At 44.9% G+C, this 19,357-nt stretch overlaps 1 protein-coding gene across 5 annotated transcripts in view; it reads right to left on the bottom strand.

The window, feature by feature from the left end:
- Nucleotides 1-19,357, bottom strand: part of GOLGA1 (golgin A1) — a 74,742-nt gene that overhangs the window by 1,181 nt on the left and 54,204 nt on the right. Inside the window, exons 1-23 of one of the 5 annotated variants that reach the window (XR_007891321.1) lie at nt 15,928-15,990; nt 15,330-15,693; nt 13,774-13,864; nt 13,268-13,342; nt 12,685-12,782; nt 12,185-12,217; nt 11,387-11,515; nt 10,933-11,102; nt 10,421-10,532; nt 10,201-10,296; nt 9,860-9,985; nt 9,439-9,534; nt 8,955-9,050; nt 8,552-8,704; nt 8,231-8,326; nt 7,414-7,503; nt 6,211-6,313; nt 5,544-5,701; nt 4,930-5,085; nt 4,433-4,492; nt 4,128-4,298; nt 3,101-3,187; nt 2,392-2,545 (exon numbers count right to left, since the gene is read on the bottom strand). Coding sequence is in view for 4 of the 5 variants with exons in the window: in XM_051637003.1 (XP_051492963.1) it covers nt 2,465-2,545; nt 3,101-3,187; nt 4,128-4,298; nt 4,433-4,492; nt 4,930-5,085; nt 5,544-5,701; nt 6,211-6,313; nt 7,414-7,503; nt 8,231-8,326; nt 8,552-8,704; nt 8,955-9,050; nt 9,439-9,534; nt 9,860-9,985; nt 10,201-10,296; nt 10,421-10,532; nt 10,933-11,102; nt 11,387-11,515; nt 12,185-12,217; nt 12,685-12,782; nt 13,268-13,342; nt 13,774-13,864; nt 15,330-15,464 (2,412 nt within the window). In the remaining variant the exon portion in view is untranslated. Of the gene's footprint in view, nt 1-14; nt 2,546-3,100; nt 3,188-4,127; nt 4,299-4,432; nt 4,493-4,929; nt 5,086-5,543; nt 5,702-6,210; nt 6,314-7,413; nt 7,504-8,230; nt 8,327-8,551; nt 8,705-8,954; nt 9,051-9,438; nt 9,535-9,859; nt 9,986-10,200; nt 10,297-10,420; nt 10,533-10,932; nt 11,103-11,386; nt 11,516-12,184; nt 12,218-12,684; nt 12,783-13,267; nt 13,343-13,773; nt 13,865-15,329; nt 15,694-15,927; nt 15,991-19,357 lie in introns of those variants that run through there. The other 4 variants (XM_051637003.1, XM_051637007.1, XM_051637006.1 and 1 more) reach the window with 4 other exon arrangements.

Raw genomic sequence — 19,357 nt, 5'->3', positions numbered from 1 at the left:
GAAAGAAATCAAGATTAGGGTTTTGATCCAAAATGTATTGCACCACAAATTTCATAGTGTTTCATAATACAATCCATATTTACAGCATAGAAGGAAAGAAATCCAACAGCCATAGAAAGGATGATATATACCACTTTTTTATACAAGGGAAAGTGCATTAACTTTTTAATGTATGTATACACACCATTTTTGCTCTGACAGCTAAAGAAAATTCAACACTTAAGAACAAGTTTGTGGCAAGTTCATCCTGTATGAGCTTTGGAATCTTAAACTGAAGTTGTGTTAATGAATAGATAAGATTCTATGTTGTCACTCTCTATTCCAGGCTGTTTTGTACTGCTCTGACTGTCCAGCAGTAACCTCTCAAGCCAGGATCAAGGTAAACCAATTAGGCATTCAGGAGGAGCAGAGGGAATCCTGTCCCCTGCTCTTGGGTCCCACAGAAACAGGCCAGGGCAAAGGGACATTCTAAAGAAAAAGACCTTGGAGAATAAAATCTTGCCAGAACCAACAGGGTTATATCCTGCCCCTGCTTTGCTTCAGTAGGGAAACAACTGATATAAATCTATTTTGATTGTCTGTTTTCATCTTGGAGCAGAGTTGTACTCTTCTCATAAACTTCCCCTCTGGTAACATTAAGTGCCATGAATCAGGTTACTACAGACTGTTTGGGCTCTTTAGTGTCCTAAAAAGGTCCTCTTGGTTTTCTTAACTTCAAATAAATACAACCTAGCTCTAAACTGAGGAGTGTCCTTTGTGCTCAGCCAAGAGCTGCTGCAGGGACCTGTGTCTGGGATGTGGCTGATTAACACAGCCTGGGAGGCCAGCTCAGGGACAGCTCTGCAGCACCATCACAGCTCTGCTACCTGACCTGATGGGGCAGGAGACTCAATCTCCACCACAGCAGGAGTGTGTGTGGAGCAGGGAGCAGCTCAAGGAGCTGCTCACGAGCTGTGACTCTTAAGTCTCAGCTGCCACCACCAAGGTCCTTCAGAGCCCTGTCAGCAAAGGTAAAACCTGAACAGTGACTATCTCCACTGGAGGACAGGCTGCATTTTCTTGAAGATATTTAATAAAATAATTGTCAGTAGCACAAACCTCATCGTACCAGAGCTGCCATAATAGCAGCCTGCTCACTGAATTCCATACACATGTTGTTTTTAAAAAATATGCCCCATTTTTAAGAAGTCAGGCTTACTGCTGCTTACCATTTTCAGAAAGATTTCACAGTGCTGGTAATAACTACAGGCAAACTTGTGCTTCAACTCTGTGAGGCAAGTGCAAACTTGGTCCCCTTTTCTTAAGGAGGAAGAAAAACAAACTGCTGAAACCTAGATTTATTAATTAAGAGTTGAATTTTGCCCGTAAAACCAAAACCCTCATGAGCAGAATTTCTTTTACCACGTAGTTAGGAGACAGTTAACAGCCCCACTAGATGTTCATAACAGTTTTTAAAGCATCAGTATTTGAAGTACAGAAAACCACAACCAAAGAGGCAGATACTGGTCATGAAGATTTGTTGCTAGCAGACTCAGAAGAAAAAGAAAAATATCGAGTGTTTAGTACCAATATTCTTCAACCTTTGTCACTAGATTATTGTTATCTTTTTAAATAAAAGGTATTCTCAGTGTGCATTTACAATACCTGGAATTCAGCTTTAAAAATTTAAAATGGTTTACTACCCCTTTTTCCCAAAGCTAACAACCTATGGTACAAGGCTAACAGATTAGTTTTAAAGGCGACTGAGTATTAGGTACTATAATTAAGACCATTTTAAATATTATTTTTCTTTAAGAAAAGTAAAATCAGACAACTCTAAAGTTGTGCTCTCAAATTAAATAATCATCATCAACATGCAGCCTTCAGGACTGCAAGCCAGGATATATGCACCTTAAAATACACAGTGATATGAAAAAAACACAAACTATTAGTATCACAAGGCAAGGCAGATTTCTTTTTTGGTTAAAGCTCCTGCTCCCGTTCTTTGAAAAGCTTTTCAAACTGTCAGAAACTCAACACAGCACTGCCAACACTTATTTTCACTGCTTGCTTTGCACAGGGAGGCAAGGAAGCTTTTCTGTGCCTGGAGTCCCTCAGCCCAGCACTGCCCAGATGCTGGAATCACCATCACAGCAGATGCACGTGTCAGAAGCTGGCACTGCCAGGCCCCCACCAGTGAGGTTGGCACGAGCCTTTGGTGCCAAGAAAACAAAATTGATGAGCACAAGGAGCTGACCTCTGTGAAGAGACCACAAAGACAATGGTCCCCATCCAACCCAGAAGGGATGGTGTCCATTTGTAGTGACAATTTCTCCTTGCACAGTATTACTTTTGTAAACAGTGTCAAAGGTTCTTGTACAAAATACTGCAATGACAGTGATTAAGACACACCTGAATGAGTGTGTTCAGTGTTCTTTTCACAGAAAAAAGTGGCTAGATGCTGAGTGCCCATTTGCAGGTTCCCTTAAGGCCACAGTGTCCTCGGGCTGGAGATGGACGGCCGGATGCTGCCCTTGGGAGATGGCTTTGACCCGAACCACGACATCTAGGAGAGGAAAGCACAGCACTTGTTATGCTGGGGTCACACTTCTAAGAACATGAAGATTTCAAAAGAAAGAATGTGGTACAGAGGCATCTCCCCATCATTTGATGGAAAGAACTATTTATAAAACAGAAGGCTGCAGGCTTCAGATTGAAGACAGCTTCACACCATCAAATCTGGAAGAAACAGCCTCCATTTTCCACGAGTGAAGATGATGGAACATTACACTTCCATATATTCCTTTAAAATTATTATAAAGTAATTTAATCACATTATTTTTAATCAATCTTGTATTAAACTGTTCCCTGAAAAGATGGTGAGGAAATCTCCCTCAGCTGCAACCACAGCTCTGCTGTTACTCCTCTGAAGCACTGGGAATTTCCTCCCTCAGGAAATGGACAATTCCCAACATGCATGTATGTGGTTAGCTAACATTTTAATAATAAATTACATTTATCATTTGGAAAAGATAGTTCTCATGACCTTCCAGCATCTAATAATTTTCTTCCCATCTGCTGGGAGCCCCATTAGTGGTGAGAGGTGGCACAGAACCCTTACCTTGTACTCCAAAGTTTCTTTAAGCATGTTTTCTTCCTCTTGTGAAAAATTCAGCAACACAGACACAGCTTTAATTAGATGGAATGCCTGAAAGAAACCACAGTATTTTGTTGCTTATGATGCTCTCGGGCTCTATATTTCTGGACTAGGATGCAGCACAGCTTCTCTCTAGGTTTGGTCACGGACTTTTTAGCCACAACTGTGAAGAGCAGAGCAGCAACCTTCCCTCATCCCCAGTTCCAATAGACTGGGATGGCCTGTACCTTATTCTTCTGTTTGTTTCCTGGCTTTCTGTTCTTTAATGTTTGTTTGCTTATTTGGGGAAGAAGACAAATGGGGAGCCTAGTTAGTAAGAAGAGAGAAGCAGCTCAGCTCCTGTGGCACCCTAGGTTTTTTAAGCTTCGAAAAGTTGATCAAACCAGCACGCAGGCAGGAAGGAATCACGCTGCTTTAGACACACACTGAAGGACACTAACCCTGCAGTGCTGATGTTCTACACAGGAGGCAGGGTTAGGAAAGGAGTCAAGCATTCAGGATGCCATGGAGCTGGTCTTATCAAATGACTTGCAGTTAAGCAAAGTATATTATTGGCCTGACTTGCTTGCCTTTAATTTTTTGACACAATGGGGAGAATGTGAAGGAGCTACAAATGCCCAAGGAATTGCTCTTACAGATGAACAGCAAGTGGTTCATGCCTTTTTCTTGTGGCCTTTTGCCATCTCTCTTAAATGCACAACCACTCTCAGGAAGTGCTCTGCATGCTTTCTGGAGTAGTGCACAGGGAATGTCCTGCAGCTTCAGATCTTTAACTTCCAGACATAACCACCTCTTAAAAATTCACATTACTCTTTCACTTCAATTCATAATAATCTGTACTTCCAAATGTACCTCTGTTGGCTCATCTGCCTCATTGTACAGAACCAGTCAACAACTTTTTAAGTATGAAAGTATGGGACTGGCACAGACATGTCCTTAGCAGGTAACAGATGGAGTCTCTAGAGAAAGACTTAAGAAGAGAAGGTTCTACCTCAGATTCCCGGCAGGACATGAATTTTAGTACAACATGTTTAAGGTATTCGAAGTTTATCTCCCTGGAGTCATTTAAATCAGAGTTGTTTGTGACAGTCACAGAAGCATTAGGCACTTCAGCATTTGCTTTTTCACGAACTTCAGGGACATCAATGTCAGGCCTTATTTTCTAAAACAAAGAACAAGAGAAAGTCATTGTATACTCTTGTCAGCTGGGCACTGGGAGAGGATCCAGGTCTGAGGTATCTAACACAGGTGGTGTCCACAAGGTGGGTATGACCTGTGAATCAACAGGACCCTTACCAGCTCTTTCTGGAGGGTTTTCTTGAGTTCTGTCATTCTTTGCTGTAGCTGCTTTATCATCTGTAAGCACAGCAAGGGAGAGTGTTAATACAGTAGTTGCTGTCAGGACATTTTGACTCACAGATCTCTGGAAAAAGCCGTAACAAACAGTGTAATGACTGAAACAATCACTGAACAACTGACAAGAGCTGACAGCTCTGAAGACAACCTAGAAGTCTTGCTTTTCTAGTGCACACAGTAGCAGGCATGTGACAGGATACCTGGGCTTCCACGTGTCAGCACAGTGGAAGGAAACTGAATTCACACAAAAGGGCTCTGCAGGAAAGCTGTACATGGGATAATTTGATCCATCTTCCCTGCAAATCAGGCAAGGATTCCTACAATTCTGGCTGCAGTTTTCATCCATTGTTGCTTATACAATTCTTGTACAATTCAGAGAAAAAAACCCTACTAACAGAAAAGCAAGACTAACAGCTGTTTCTGCTGTTCCTGTTCACCTTGTTTTTCTCAGCAATTTGCTGTTCCAGCTCTCTGTTGTCCTTCTGAAGTTGACTGGCATCTGCAGCTGCTACCTCTCCATTCTGTTCCACCACATGGTCTTCTGGAGAGTGGAAATGCTTGGTCAAGGCTCTGGATTCCTCTAGATCTGAAACCTATAAAAGTGAGGAGAGTGAATTGGAGATACCATGACATTTGCAGCCTATGAGCACTCCCTGGGAAGAAATTTGGTTCTTTGTTTGCCACTAACATGTCACCCCCCCACCCAACCTAGTTGGCTACACATCTTGCTGACCTGCCTGTTCCTTGGTCTCTGTCTCATTGCTTTCATGAAAGTTCTCTCAAGACATTTTATGACTTGAAGAAAATAAGGGGCTGTCTTTCATAAACCAGTCACAGATCTGACAGGAAACAGCCTCCTTTATGAAGACAGGGAACAACCCCTGGTAGTCTACACTGCTGGTGTAGAAGGTGTAGGTGTGTGGTGTAGGTGGTGTGAAGTTGTCAGAGTGAACAGCTCCAAGTAGGTGTCACCAGGCACGACTGAACTGGGGTCTCTCACACACTTGTTATTTCCCTGAGAAGTTCAGTTCAGCTTTGCAACTCCACTCACTTTTTTGTCATGTTCTCTGGCCAACAGGCCCTCCTGTACCTGCAGCTTCAGTTCCTCTATTTCCTTTCTTGCCATTTCTTCCCTCTCCACTGCTTGGCTGTTGCTTGCTTCTAGGTCAGACTGCAACTGGTGCACCTGCAGCAAGACAGCTTCATGATCTGAGAAAGGAGAGCCCTGCTTAGTATCAGTCTACTGAACCAAAGGGGAGTTTCCCATTATTTTTCTTAAACAAAGCAAGTCACACCGACAGCAAGTCCTCACCCTTCTGCCTTGCTCTGTCATAAAGACAACAGGATTGAAGCCACCCAAACTGACACCAATGTTTTTGCAAAGGAGCAGCCTGAGCAAGAGCAGTTTTTGAAGTGCTGCCATGAAGTTTTCATCTGCAGCATTTGTTTTGTGCCAAACCCTGATCTACCAAAAGTACAGCTAGATTTGTTATTTCTTTGTGTATAAACATAAAACCTTGGTTAAAAAAGTGGTTTTGTTTTTAAGGACACAGTAGAGAGACCGTCCAATTGTCACTGAAAAGACAAGATTCTGAAAATTCTAACAGGTTAAATATGGAAGAGAAATCTAGAGTTGTTACAATCTATACTCCAGCCCAGAACTGGAGGCTGTACTTAGATAAAGCTGCCTGGGATACAGCAGACCAGTTTGGTCTAACCTTGACTGAGTTGGTTTAGTTCTTCTTTCTGTTTTAGAAGCATATCACTTTTTTCATCAATCAGCTGCTCTTTTTCCTTTATCACGGAAGCAAGATGTGAAACCTTCAAAGCAAACAAACAACAAAAAGTCATTAAAGATACAAAACTAGAAAGGGGTGCTGAAAGATTCCAGGACACCTCAGGGGTTCAGATCTTATGTTTTTGTGGGAAGGAGTGGAGAAGAATTCTTGTATCAGTGACAAAGGCAGGGGCTGCCTGAGCTCTGTGCTAGGCCACACACCACCTTGAAACAGTGTTTGTGCAGGAGCAGCACTACAGACAATACAGTGTGGACAGCTGATCTACCCAGAGACTTGTAGAAGCCATCACCTCTGCCATGCTGAGCTCATGGAAAGGTCAGAGTGCTGCAGGAGCTAAAGCACCCTCTGCTTCTGACAACCTCTGTGCCACAATTCCAGGCTGCTTCCTAACCACAATTCCAGGCTGCCAGCTAACCAGCAGGTGGCAGCTGCAAAACAGCCTCGGAGCTGGACCAAGCTGGCTCACTCCGTTGACAGCTCCCAGCTTGAGCAAAACACAAGCTCACATTACCCACCGTGATCATTCATAATGAAAGAGGAGCAAAACCAGACTGCTGAGAATTTACATTTGGTAACTGGATACAACCTCTTCCCTACCAGCTTTACAGTTGCTGTGCTTCAAAGGCACAAAGATGTGATGTAAGTGCTGAAAAGAACAACAGAAGGAATAGGTTTCTTCAGAACAAACTGCCAACTGCCCATGGCTCGGGGACCCACTGGACCAGGCACCATCGACAGATTTAAAGGGCTCTGGAACACCAGCCACCTTCACTCAGCAAATGTTTTCACTTCCTGCTGCCTGGCCTTCCCCTCAGTTGTTCATATTCAGCTGCCACAACTTGCCATAACTCTTGAGCCCACAATCTTACAAACATCTTACCTTCCAGTCAGCAGCATTTGGCATCCTTCCAAAGGAACACCCCCCGAGGGTGGTTACATCCTTCTGCAGGCAGTGACACAGCCTGAGGGGCCGAGTTTACTGAGACAAACACTGCTGCCTTGCACGCTGAGCATATGACTGATTAACGTTCCTGATTGTTACGATAATTAAGCCCAAATCTAGTCTGGTCTGTGCATGATGGGGAGCACCCAAATGTCCTTGGACTGTCAGTATTGACCAACCTGCTGCTGCAACTCCTCTCTTTGTCTGCGTGTCTCCTCCAGCGCTTTGGCAATCTCGACACTGACGGTCTCTCTGCTGCTCAACTCATTCTGCAATTAGAAGTAATTCAGAGGTTATTCAAGGCAACTAAAATTAAGTCAGTTTCCCAGCTTTAAACCCAAACCCGGGAGTAACTAGAATGTAAGGGTGTTCTAACACACCATGACTTATACTCCCAAAGAAGAGGCACTGCTTGTTTCACCACTGCTGCTACCTGCACATGTCAGAGCAACACAGGCAAGAGGCCAAACATATCCAGTGCTTGAAGATCTTTTAGCTTGAAGCCTCTATTACAAAGCAGCACCCTCCCCCTAAAGATCCTAAATTGGATCTTTATTCCAATTATGCATCCAAAAGTAGCTACAGAAAAACCCCCAAACTTTCAACAAACTACAGTGACAGTCAAAAGACCATACAGGCTGAATATCCCTGATCAATTTCAGCTTGTAACTTTGGTTTTGGATGCTATGAGTGGAATTCAATACTGAACTATTTTGTATTCATTACTGCTGACAGGGTTTAAAAGCTCTTCATGCCTGACAATAGGGGAATGTATTATTTCTGCCTGATTTAGGCAGACCCAAGAACTCTGTTTCAGAAAGGGATCAGCCATTTGTTGTGCTCCTCAAACGCATTTCTGAGCACCAGAGATGATTTACAGCTGTAAGGATGTGCAACCTGAGCACAACGTGTCCCTGAGCCCTGAGGATGGATCACACTTTATTAACTGTTTCTCAAAAACATATTTAACCAACCACATTCACCATTAACCCTTACCTTGAGCCTGTGCAATTCAGACTCTTGTTCTTTCAGAGAGCTCTCATACTCTTCTCTGATTCCATTAAAATTTTCATTTTCCTTTTCCAAATGAGTCTGTAAAACAAAAATTGCTTAAATACCAGGTACAGTTGCTCTAATGCTTTGTTCCAGCAAACATTTCAAAGATTTTGTTCATATTTAGTTCTCAAAGTACAAGATCTTCTACTGTAAGGCTAGGAGTGCTGAGTAAGAACATTCAGACAACATACAAGGTCTGCAAGCTGTGTTCAAATAATTCTGTGAAGACAAACATGGCCACTGAACAGAGCCTGTACTTACAATCTTGCTCTGAGCAGCTGTTCTATCAAATTCCCAAGCTGCTTTAACAGCAGCAAGTTGAGACTCCAGCCCAGTAACCTTCTGATCATACTGATGCTTCTCACTTAAAATCTGCTGCTGTAGTTTACTTCTTTCATCCTCTAGATCAGTTTGCTGAAAAGAAATACAGAATACTATGTTAGTAAACAGTATTTTCCAGCTCTGACAAGAATCAGACCCCACTGCATAAGACATGTACCCAAACAAGCCAGTTCTCCTCAGGCAGCAGCACGTACAGGCATGAGTTCCAGAGACAAACAGCAAGAAAACACTTGAGTAACAAACACACAGAGAAATTAGTATCTCTGGGGATGCTGAAGACTGCTCTGATACTGGTCAATGAAGTATCATGCTGCATACTCACCAACTTCTGGATCTTCAGATCCTGCTCAGCAGCTGCTTCTTTGCTCTTCTTCAGGGCTTCTGTTGCAATCTGTAGTTTCTGTTCCAGTTCTTTATTCTAAAATATAACCATACATTAAAAGCCACGAAACCACTTAATTCAGAGAGGCTGCCTATTTCACACACAGCTTTTAAAAGCTCTTCACCACACCACCACCAATCCCCAGCAATGCCTGCAATTCAGCTTTTTGTCTCCTAGGATAGGGAGTATATGCATGAAATTTCTAGCCTCATAACCTCTGGGCCCTTCTCCACTACTGAGGGGAGAAGATGATCACAGACACTGAACAATTAGACTTTCTCTTCCAAACTAAATGTGACTTGAAGTCTCACCTTTGGCTGAGAGCACAAGTGCAATGAAGGGAGGAGCCACAGGGCATAAAGAGGTTGGAAACAGTGGGAATTTGCAGTGAAAAAAAACCCAAACCAAACAGCTCCAAACTTACCTGTGTTTCCAAGTGGTTCACAGCCTCAGCGTGATGTGTCCTGTCTGTCAGTACCTGCTGCCTGGTTTCATCCAGCTTCTGCTCAAGAGCAGTTTTCTGAAGATGATATAGAGATCAAGAATGAGAGACGATGGAAAAGAGATCAGGGGGTTTTAGTTAAGTTTTTCTTTTATGCTTCATGAATAATGTCAAACTAAAATGGAATAGTTATTTGGCTCTTGGGAACCAGCAAGTCTGATGCTGCTGGACAGGGCTGGATGGGGCCTCCACAGAGCATGTTGCCCTGGGGATGAAATCAGTAAGAACGGGAAATTCATCATATATTCTTCCCACATGTGATAAGCAATATTTATCCTAAAAAAACAACAACAAAAAACTCACTAAGATTGCACTTTTAAGCAGTCTATACATGTGGCATTACCTCCTTGAGTAGCTCCTGCACATGTTCATCCCCTGAAAGATTTCTTTCTAGCTTCTTTTCCAAGGAAGACACCTTTTCCTGCAGCTGTTCTGTCAGTTCATTTCTCTCAACTAATTCCAAAGTCATCTGTGAGAGCAAGAAATCACATAATCTTTTTGTAGTGAAGCTTTCAGCTAGTCCATTGTGGCTGAACTTTAGAAAGGGCCATTATAAAGAAAAAGTAGTATTTGAAAAGACAACATGATGCTCACTTTCTAGACACCAAATCCCAACCTCACAGAGCACTGCCAAGTGTACAGCTCCACACCAGCCAACAGCAGATGCATCTGAAAACACTTCACCTTTTGCCTGTGCTGTTCATATTCCACCTTCAGAGATTGATGCTCTGCCTGTAACATTTCCAGTCTCTTCTCACAACCAGAACCAGCAACTCGAGCCTAAAAATGTTGAGAAATTACTTGATTTGAAACTTAAGATTTCCAAAACCACATAACAGATATCTAATCTAACTTCTGCAAAGAAGGAGCTCTGGGAATTAAATCTCACTTAACCCAAACTTACATTTTGTAAGTCTACAGAAAGCTGCTGAATGACAGTTTGTAGCTCCTGTTCTCTTAATTCCAGAGCAGTGATCTTATTTTCTGCATTTGTCTCAGCTGTCATTAGTTCATCTCTTCACAGAAAGAGAATAAAAAAAAGTGAGATAACTGTTCCAGAAAAATAATCTTTAGCAGATAATTCTGCTTCTTATGAAAATGGAGTAGGCAATATCACCAAGATTTACATGTCCTAAAATCAGCCACTGCTTGATTATACATTAAAAAAAAAAGCAGTTGAGCATTCAAACTATGAAAAAAGAGAAATCATAACAAGCTTACAAAACCCTAAACAAGTACTACTTTAATTTACTTGAAAAGAAACAAACTTGGCACTGACACCCACACCAGCAAACCAGAAGCAATTTTTCAGTCAGCTCAACAGATTTATCAACTCTTCAAAAAATACAGAACTGGGCATGAAGTGAAAGTATAGGGGAAATATCCCCAGCTCCTCATGAATCCCCACGTCCATACCTCTGTGCCTCCAGCTCCAAGAACTGCTGCTGCAGCTCCTGCAGATCCCTCCTGAGGGCTGCAGACTCGCTGCCCATGTCCTGCAGCACCTCCCTGGTGTGGGTCAGCTCCCGGGTGCACGACTCCAGCTCCTGCTCTGCTTTGCTCAGAGATTCTTCCTTTTTCAAAAGCTAAATTTTAGAACGTTATCTTTGACGTTTATCTTAGAGTCTTCTCATGGAGGTTTGTCTCTCTGATTAAGTTATGAGCTCAATTAAATAATAAATAATCCCCCGAAAGTCACTGTTGGAACAAACTATGCAATGCTCTACACATGCACCTACTGTTGGGATTTTAACACTGACCAAGACTCTCTACAAGCATTAAGACTACAAAATAAAAGCAGAGCTACCAACAACTCTGTGTTCTAGCAGAAATTTTAGGAAAGAAAAAAACAACTTTACAGTAATCTTACCATGTGTTTAACTTTGGCAATTTCCTGCTGTTGAAAGCCCTCCAGCTCATCAATTTCATCTCTTTTTTGAAAGAAGTTCAAACTCTGCTCCCTCATTTCTTGTAACTGGGTTTCAAGCATTTTTTTTTCCTGATAAACCAACAAAAACAAAAGGTATCCAAGAATATCTGTGTGTTCATTTCAAGACAATGGGAGTTTAGCTCAACTCTCTGGGAAAGGAATCTTGTCTTGCAGTCACAAGGCTCTTTGTGCCTCAGTAGGCAACGTGGAGCAAATTACCCAACTTCAAAAATCTCAAAATAAATCCAGATTCATTTCCATACAGCCACTGACCACCTAACTGAACTCTTAAAAATGGACAGCAAATAGTGGCATATTTATTATCTTCATAATCAGAGACACTTCAAATAGACTAAGCTAAGCAGCTGCAACAACTACAAGACTACAATCCTGTATTAAAAAACCCTACCAAATAGTTTTATTTTATGAAACAGATGAGCTAAGTCACTACCTCCCTCTGCATCCCAGGTGCTTCCCCTGTAAGAAAGGAAACTCTTGTTGCACCTTACAGAAGTACCTCTCTCATCACAACCCATCATTCTTTACTTCCCACTGAAAAGTAATTCCAGAAATCTCTCTGATGCATTGGGGCTGGTAATGAAAGCAAATCCCTGGCCTCTCTCACTGAACAAAGATCTAATAATAAAAAGGGCTGGACAGAGTTGAGCTGTAGGAAGTGTGCAGGCTGGAGTTCACAAATACACACACAAAACCCCCAGAAAAATACAGATTAATTACCTTTTCAACTTGACCCAGTTTTTCCATCCACTCCTGAATGAGAAAGAAAGGAGGGGAAAAAAATTAAATCTGCAGACTTTCAAGGACAGCAATTATGGTTAAAAAAAAAATAATTTGTCTTGATAAGAGACATTAAGTTATGGTAATGATTAAAAAATAATCAGAAAAGTAACAGCCAGTGTTTTTAGATAAAAAGGCTGAGAATTCATTTATCCCACCCCAATACAGAAGCTTCATGCAAGTAAAATAGAAGTGGTCACAGGTCACAACTGCATTTTACCAAATACAAGTGCAAGATGAACCTTTCAGCAGAATGTTTTAAGCCCAGCAACAGCCACCAGAACCATGGCCAGTCCTGCTCCCTTCCCTCTGCAATGCAGGCAGGCTCAGCACACACAGAACCCAACACCTATTTTATTGATGGCAACACCTGGTTCACCATCAAGCTCAGGCACTTGGATCCCACAGACAGGCATGGGCAGGAGTCCAAGCTCTGTTACCTGGTCCTTTTTTTCCAAGGCCAAAGCCATTCCCTCAGCCATCTTGGCTCGACTGGCCTGGTGAGCTTCGTTCTGCTCCTGAAACTTCCTCATGGAGGCTGGCAACAGAGAATCACCAGCCAGATTAAACACTCAGCTTTTAAAATTGCTTCTCAATTTTCTGTAAGTTATTTATATCTTTAAAGAGCTGCTTCTGCAAGAAATTAGCCACATCTTGACTCAGTAGCACCAACACTGTGCCACTTACGACCTCACACTGCTCACACCTTGGACAAATGCCAGAAAGAACAAGACAGAAGGGCTGTTCCTCACTGATTCCAACAAAGCTGCAGGTTTCAGGAAAGATTCTCCTGCACATTAGACCCAGATTTGGCAAAATGAGTATAACAACTCAACAGCCAACACCCTACTGCTGCTTTTTACCCTGTAAACAAAGCAAGAACTCTTGTTCTAACTCTTCATAACCAAGAGGTGCACAGATTGAAAGGAAAAGATCAAAACATCTGTACCTCAAACCTATTTCCTTCCAACCAAAACAGTTTTCAACTTAAAAAAAAAAAAAAAGTAAAAAGAAAGTACATACAATCCTGATGTTTTTCTAATGCATTTTCAAGCTTCTCTTTTATCTTCTGCAGGTTTCGGATCTGATCAGCATAATCTTGTGTGAGGAGGAAGAAGCACAGACCAGGAATGATCAGACATTGGGGAAGGAAGGTTTTAGGGGGGAAAAAAAAAGAAAAAGAAGAGGATGAGTGGAAAATGACAATGATTTTCTCCACCAGAAAATCATTCCTGCTGAGGAAAACTTGGGTGACCATAACAATGAAGACAAGCAAATAGTTCTGTACAGTTCACAGGGTAAAGGGCTGGTACAAACAGGAGTACCTGTCCTGGGTGAGCTAATTACACAAACAGGGCAGCATCTGAGAATTAAGAACTATCCCCACTTTTTAGTGCATTCAAGAACAGTGATCTGTTTCAGATGGTTTGGGAGAGGACTCATGAAACATGAAAATCCATTAAAATATCTAAGTTCAAAGGAGAATATTTCCTAAAGCAATAGGATTTAATATGTCTCAAGAAACATACCAGACAGCTTGACCTCCAGTTTCCTTACTTGTTCATTTCGTCTGAACAACTGGGATGAAAGATCCTCCCTAGAGCTGCTCCCATCTGAAGCCTTGGTGGAAAAACATTCATGTAACTCACAAAATACAGAAAAAAATATCCTGCCACACACGAACTCTATGATAATAAACACTATCCCACCCAGGAACAATGCTTCAGGTTTTCCCATAAAGGGGAATGCTGCAGTAACGTAGCAGAATGTGCAAAAAATGCTGAAGAGGAGAAAGAGTCAGAACTCAAACAGAGCTGAAAGAGTCAGAGCTCAGCCCTGGCCTAAGCCCTGGGCACAGCACTTTTAAAAGCAGCCACAGCTGAGACCTCTTTGTTCAAGCTGGTGTCTGAGGAGACAGCATAAAACAGCATAAGAGAGACTCCACAGTGCAGATTACAGGATGGGTGAAAGCAAAAGCCTTTTGGAAAACCAAGCTGGGAGAGAAGGAAGAGCAAGGTCCTCCAGGGCTGAGCTGCAGCAGGAGCAGTGGCTCCATGCAAAGCCCATGGAACAAGGGACTGGTGATTCTCTGGGGGGTCTTTGCTCCATAAAAAGTAACATTAAGAGCAGTTAAATGAATATTGCTAAGACAACTACTTCTTGGAGGTTTTCTGAAAACCACTCAAGACTTCAGCTACCAGCAGCTGTTTCCTGCTCCCTGAACTCACGAGATGGTAAGTGAAATTTGTGTGAGAATTTCAGACACAGGACTAGCATCTTCCATTGTAAAATGTTCCAACTTTCTGCTTAACAGAGCTGGAATTCCAGCTGAGCTTGAGAAAAAGCAAGTTAAAACTCAAGGGGATAAAGAACTTGTCCATGCTGCAGGCAGCAGAGCAGTGGCCAAGCAACCTGCTGCAGCTCAGGGGGCCCCGGGTATGACACACACAGCGGCCAACGGGGGCAGAGGGGCCAGAGCGTCCCGGGTTTCATTTCACCCACAGGCTCCTGGAATGATAGAGCTTCCTCAAACAATGGTTCATAAGGAAAGAGAATTTAGAGCAGACCCTGGAGGAGCTGCAGTAGCTGTGAGTGCAGAACTGAGTGCATGGCACACGAACTGTGAGGTCATGCAGGAAGGGCACCAGGGAGCCAGGCTGAGCACAGGTCCCAGCAAGGGGATCATGAACCAGCAGCCAGTTTCCTACTGCCCCAGGAACTAACTTCACAAAAAGATACCTTACACATTTTTATAGTTCTATTCAGTATTTTATGTCAGTTTAATAATGTTCTGTATTGAGCTAGATTTGTAACTCATGGTCACATGGGAATATAAGCCCCCTAGTAATTAACATCATTAGCACACAAACACTTCTTTCAGTATTTAAGTTCACTCAAACTAATGAATGACAGAATCACCACCAAGTGGAAAAGACCTTTAAGATCATCAAGTCCAGCCTGTGACCTGACACAGCAACTCGTTCACACAGGAAGAGGCTCAAAGGCAGCACAACCCCGGCTGCCTGTAACGCTGTAACGGACACACCCTCAGAGAAACCAACACGGAGAGGCAGGTGTAGCTTACAAAGTCATCGCCGGAGTCTGCTCCCGCGGAGGTGACGGACTCTCTGCTGACAGAGCGCGGGATGCGGCCGGTCCCGCCCGGCCGGGGGGCGGTCGCTGCCTCCTCCGCGATCTTCTTCTTCAGCTTCGCGAACATGGTGCTGCCCTGCGGGCACCGGGCTGGGCGGGCTGGGTGCCCCGCACCGGGCTGGGTGGGCGCCCCGCACCGGGCTGAGCTGGGTGCCCCGCACCGGGCTGAGCTGGGTGCCCCGCACCGGGCCGTGCTGAGCAGCTCCAGGTGTCCCGACTGAAGGTCGCGCCTCACGCACTCCCGTTCCTGCGCTCCTAGTTCCACTAAAGCCTTCGCAGCCCGACAGCGCCTGCACCTTAAAGAGAAGTTTCCACAGAACGTTCCTGCCTCTGCAGCGACAACCAAGCGCCGCCGGCCCCACCTGGGGGTCCCGCGACAGCCCCGCACAGCCCGCCCACCCGCCCGGGCCTCCCGGGGCCGCGGCCCTTGCGGGGCGATGGGCGGGCAGGCCCCGCAGCACCGGCCCGGCCCGGCCCCGCTCGGGGGCGGCCGCGGAGCCCCCGCCGCGCCCCGGCCCCGCCGCCCTCACCGCCCATGGCCGCGCCGAGCGGGCCCGGTGCCGCCGCTTCCCCCGCCGCCGCTGACCCGGAAGCGGCGCCGACCCGGAAGCCCCGGGAGCGGCGCTGACCCGGAAGCCCCGGGAGCGGCGCAGGCGCCGGGCAGCGCGGGAGGCCTCTCGGTAGCAGCGTTGGCCACAGTTTATTGAGAGAGAACTGCTGGGACGCGCCGGGGCGGTTCTGACAACGGCCAAAGGGTACAGGAGGGGAACGCGAACGGCAGAGCCCGCCCCGGGAACAGCGAGCGGCTCGTACACAGCGACACCGGGAGAGACGGGACAGAAGCGAACAGAAAATGCTGCAAAGTCACTGGAAAAGGCTCGGGGGGTCTCGGCCGCAGGCAGGCCCGGCGGGTCGGTCCCGGTGCTCCCGGTGCGTTCCTCGCAGGGGCCCCGGACCGGCAGGGAGCTGCTCCTGCTCCTCCGTCCTGGCGTTACTCACATCGTGCCAGCACGAGGCTTCCCTCAAGTTCATTTATACATCTCTACATATTTCAAGTAAAATACCTGATTTTACCAAAATACCACATACCGGCCCGTGGCTGTAAAATGACTTCAAACCAATTCACTGTGAAATTACTTTTGGTAATAAATGACCTGATTCTCAGGCCAAATGCTCTGCCTCCCTCTGCCGCCCCAGAGCCACCCCCCCCACCTCCCCTGGGCCTTCCTGAGCCTCGGCCAGGGCAGAAGCTGCTCGTGCTTTTTAGCCTGCACAGGCAGAAAATCCTGCTCCTGACAAGTCACTGACAACTGAGAAGTGGTAACAAACAGGTGGCAAAAGAAATCTGCGAAGTCAGTGGGGCAGGTACTGACAGCTGGTGTTCACCCTGGGAGGAGGAGCTGCTGTCACTGGAGCTGGAACAGCCCGAGGCTGCTCAGGGGTTCCTGGGGCACTCAAGGCTGGGCTCAATGCAAATGAAAACAGGCTTTAAAAGCCACACATTCCTGCATGCATCTGGGCAGCTGGCACATGAGTAAGTCATCAGGAATGCAGAGACACTCCTGAAGCCCCAAAATATGTCAAATTCAGAAATCTTGAACTAAATCTCCTCTGTCTTGGCAAAGTAATGGTTTGGAGGGGAAGGAAAAAAAAAAAAAAATCAAAAGAAAAATCAAGCAGCTGCCTGTGTCTGGTGCGTGGATCCCCTGCCCTGGGGGCATCCAGCTCTTCAAGGCAGGTACAACACTCGGGTCACACAGAGAATTGCTCTAGAAGGCAGAGACACTAAAATCAGAGGCCACCTGAGCAATGTTCCATCTCCCGTTTCCCTCACAGGGAGGCTGAGCTCACCGAGCTGCTCACAGCAGCTCCCCGCCCCCTGTGTGACATTTTTCCCCTCGTTTGCACCGTGACCCCTGCGGGGTCTGCCTGCCCGAGCTCCCCCAGCCCCAGCAGCCACCGCAGAGCAGCTACAGGGGCTGAAGGGCACGGACACGGCTCGGCCGCCCTGAACCCAGCACAGATAAAAGCTTTTACAAAAGAAGCCTCAAGAAAAAAAACAACAACAAAAAAGTTGTTCAGACAGATCCCAAGTTTTTAAGCTTTCAGAAAAAAGCAGACTTGAAGCACATGGAGTTAGAGCACAAGGCAGAGAGCTGGGCAGGGCAGAATCCTGGAGTGTTGGAGAAGCCTGACCAGAGCTACTGAAGTAGCTTTTGATGATCTGAAGTCTAATTTCCTGTCCCCCCATCTATTTCCTATTATCCTTAAAAAACATCTCTGCACGCATCCCTGGGGAACATTCTTGAGGTGTTTAAGAAGTTGTGAATTGACCAATATTGTTTTGATGAACAACCCAAAAAGCTGTGAAACTTCTCAAGAAAGCACTCCAGGGAGAAAGTCCTCTTTGCCCAGCTCACAGAAGTCAATGCTCCATTTAGTTTGTGCATGAAGCTAAATGACACACCACAGGAGTGATTAAAGACCAGACCATTAAAGACTCATGACCCTGTATTCCCTCTGACCCTCATTGTGAGAAGGCAACTGCAAAAAAACAAAAGGCAAGAGCAGTAACTTTGGCTGGATGTTCTAAAGCCAGTTTGAACAGCAGTACAAACAGATGTGCCTACTGTGGGAGCAGCATTCGTCTGAACATGCCACATGCAGCAAGGGGGGAGCTAGGCAGGAGGAGTCCAGCAAGGACACACTCAGTCCAGAGTTCTCCTCTGCCCTCTGGTTTGCATTGCCTGGAGGCAGGTCTCTGCTAACAGAAGCAACAGATACACGAACAAAAGGAGTGCAAGGCAAGAGGGAAGGCAATTAGGCCTGAGAAGAAAGGATTTGTTCTCTTCTCACTTAATGGTTCAGTCTTTGCTTTGCTTCCACAGTGAGGACTGCTTGATACAGAAACCAAGTTTTTCTTCAGTACACACAAGGATACATCGAGAAGGTACCTACACCAGAGCACACAGCACAGTAGCACAAGTACAGAATGACTTATTAAGTTCAAACAAGACAAGCTTTTACTCAGAGGGAAAAATATTAAGATCTTCATCGTGAATGCAGTTGCTTTGGGTGGAAAGGGAGGGGGCTGCCTTAAAATCCAGGACCAGATACTCATCCTGCCTGCAGCTAGAGCAGACAGAGTATCAGCGTGTCACTTACACAGTACAATTCTGTACTCCTACCAACACAACAGGAGTGGAATCTTGATCTTTGATTATCCCTGCCATCAGCATAACTTCTGAACCAAAAATCAGCAGAAGAGAATGAGGGACCTCAATAATTTTTTTTTTACTTGGACAGTCACTGCTGTTAAGTACAGCTTCTAAACTAATTTTCAAGGCCTTACATTCTCCTCCTACATTCTAGCTACTTCAGTTTGTTTTGGTTTTTAAACACCGTTTTGTCCTCTGATTAGATCTACCTTGGTAACAAGCAAACAGAACCTCTTCTTAGGGCTGCAAAGTGTATTAGAAACCTCTCAGATCAAAAACAAGGACTTCTCACTTCAGCCCAGCTAAAATGAGATTGGGACTACAAAGGCTTTTCCAGTCAGTTCTAACACACAGAGGTTCACTAGCCCACACCCATGGAATCATCATCACTCCTTTGCTCAGAAATAGCACACTGTTCTCCAGGTATATGGAACCAAAATGAGAATAGCTTCATCAAAGCAAAAGCTAAAGCAAATCAAAAGTATTTGGTTGAAAGGCAGTGAGCTGGGGAGAACTAAATTTCCCTTTTCCGTGCAAGCAGAACACTGCTGGTGGAGGAACAGCAGGCAGAGCAACAGATAACCTGTCTCACGTGCTGCTGCATTGAAGGCTTTCAGTATCTTTAGCTTCTACATACAGTCCATGTTTCAATAGCTGGGAACCTCCTCCCAGAAGGAAAGGCAGATCATCAGCTTCACAGTTAATGACACATCAATCTTATCACTGTCATGCACACAGGAGT

Source organism: Apus apus, chromosome 19 (genome assembly GCF_020740795.1).
Source record: "Apus apus isolate bApuApu2 chromosome 19, bApuApu2.pri.cur, whole genome shotgun sequence".
NCBI classification, from domain to species: domain Eukaryota; kingdom Metazoa; phylum Chordata; class Aves; order Apodiformes; family Apodidae; genus Apus; species Apus apus.
Note: the sequence above shows the minus strand (reverse complement) of the source record. Positions and strands in the feature narration are given on the sequence as shown.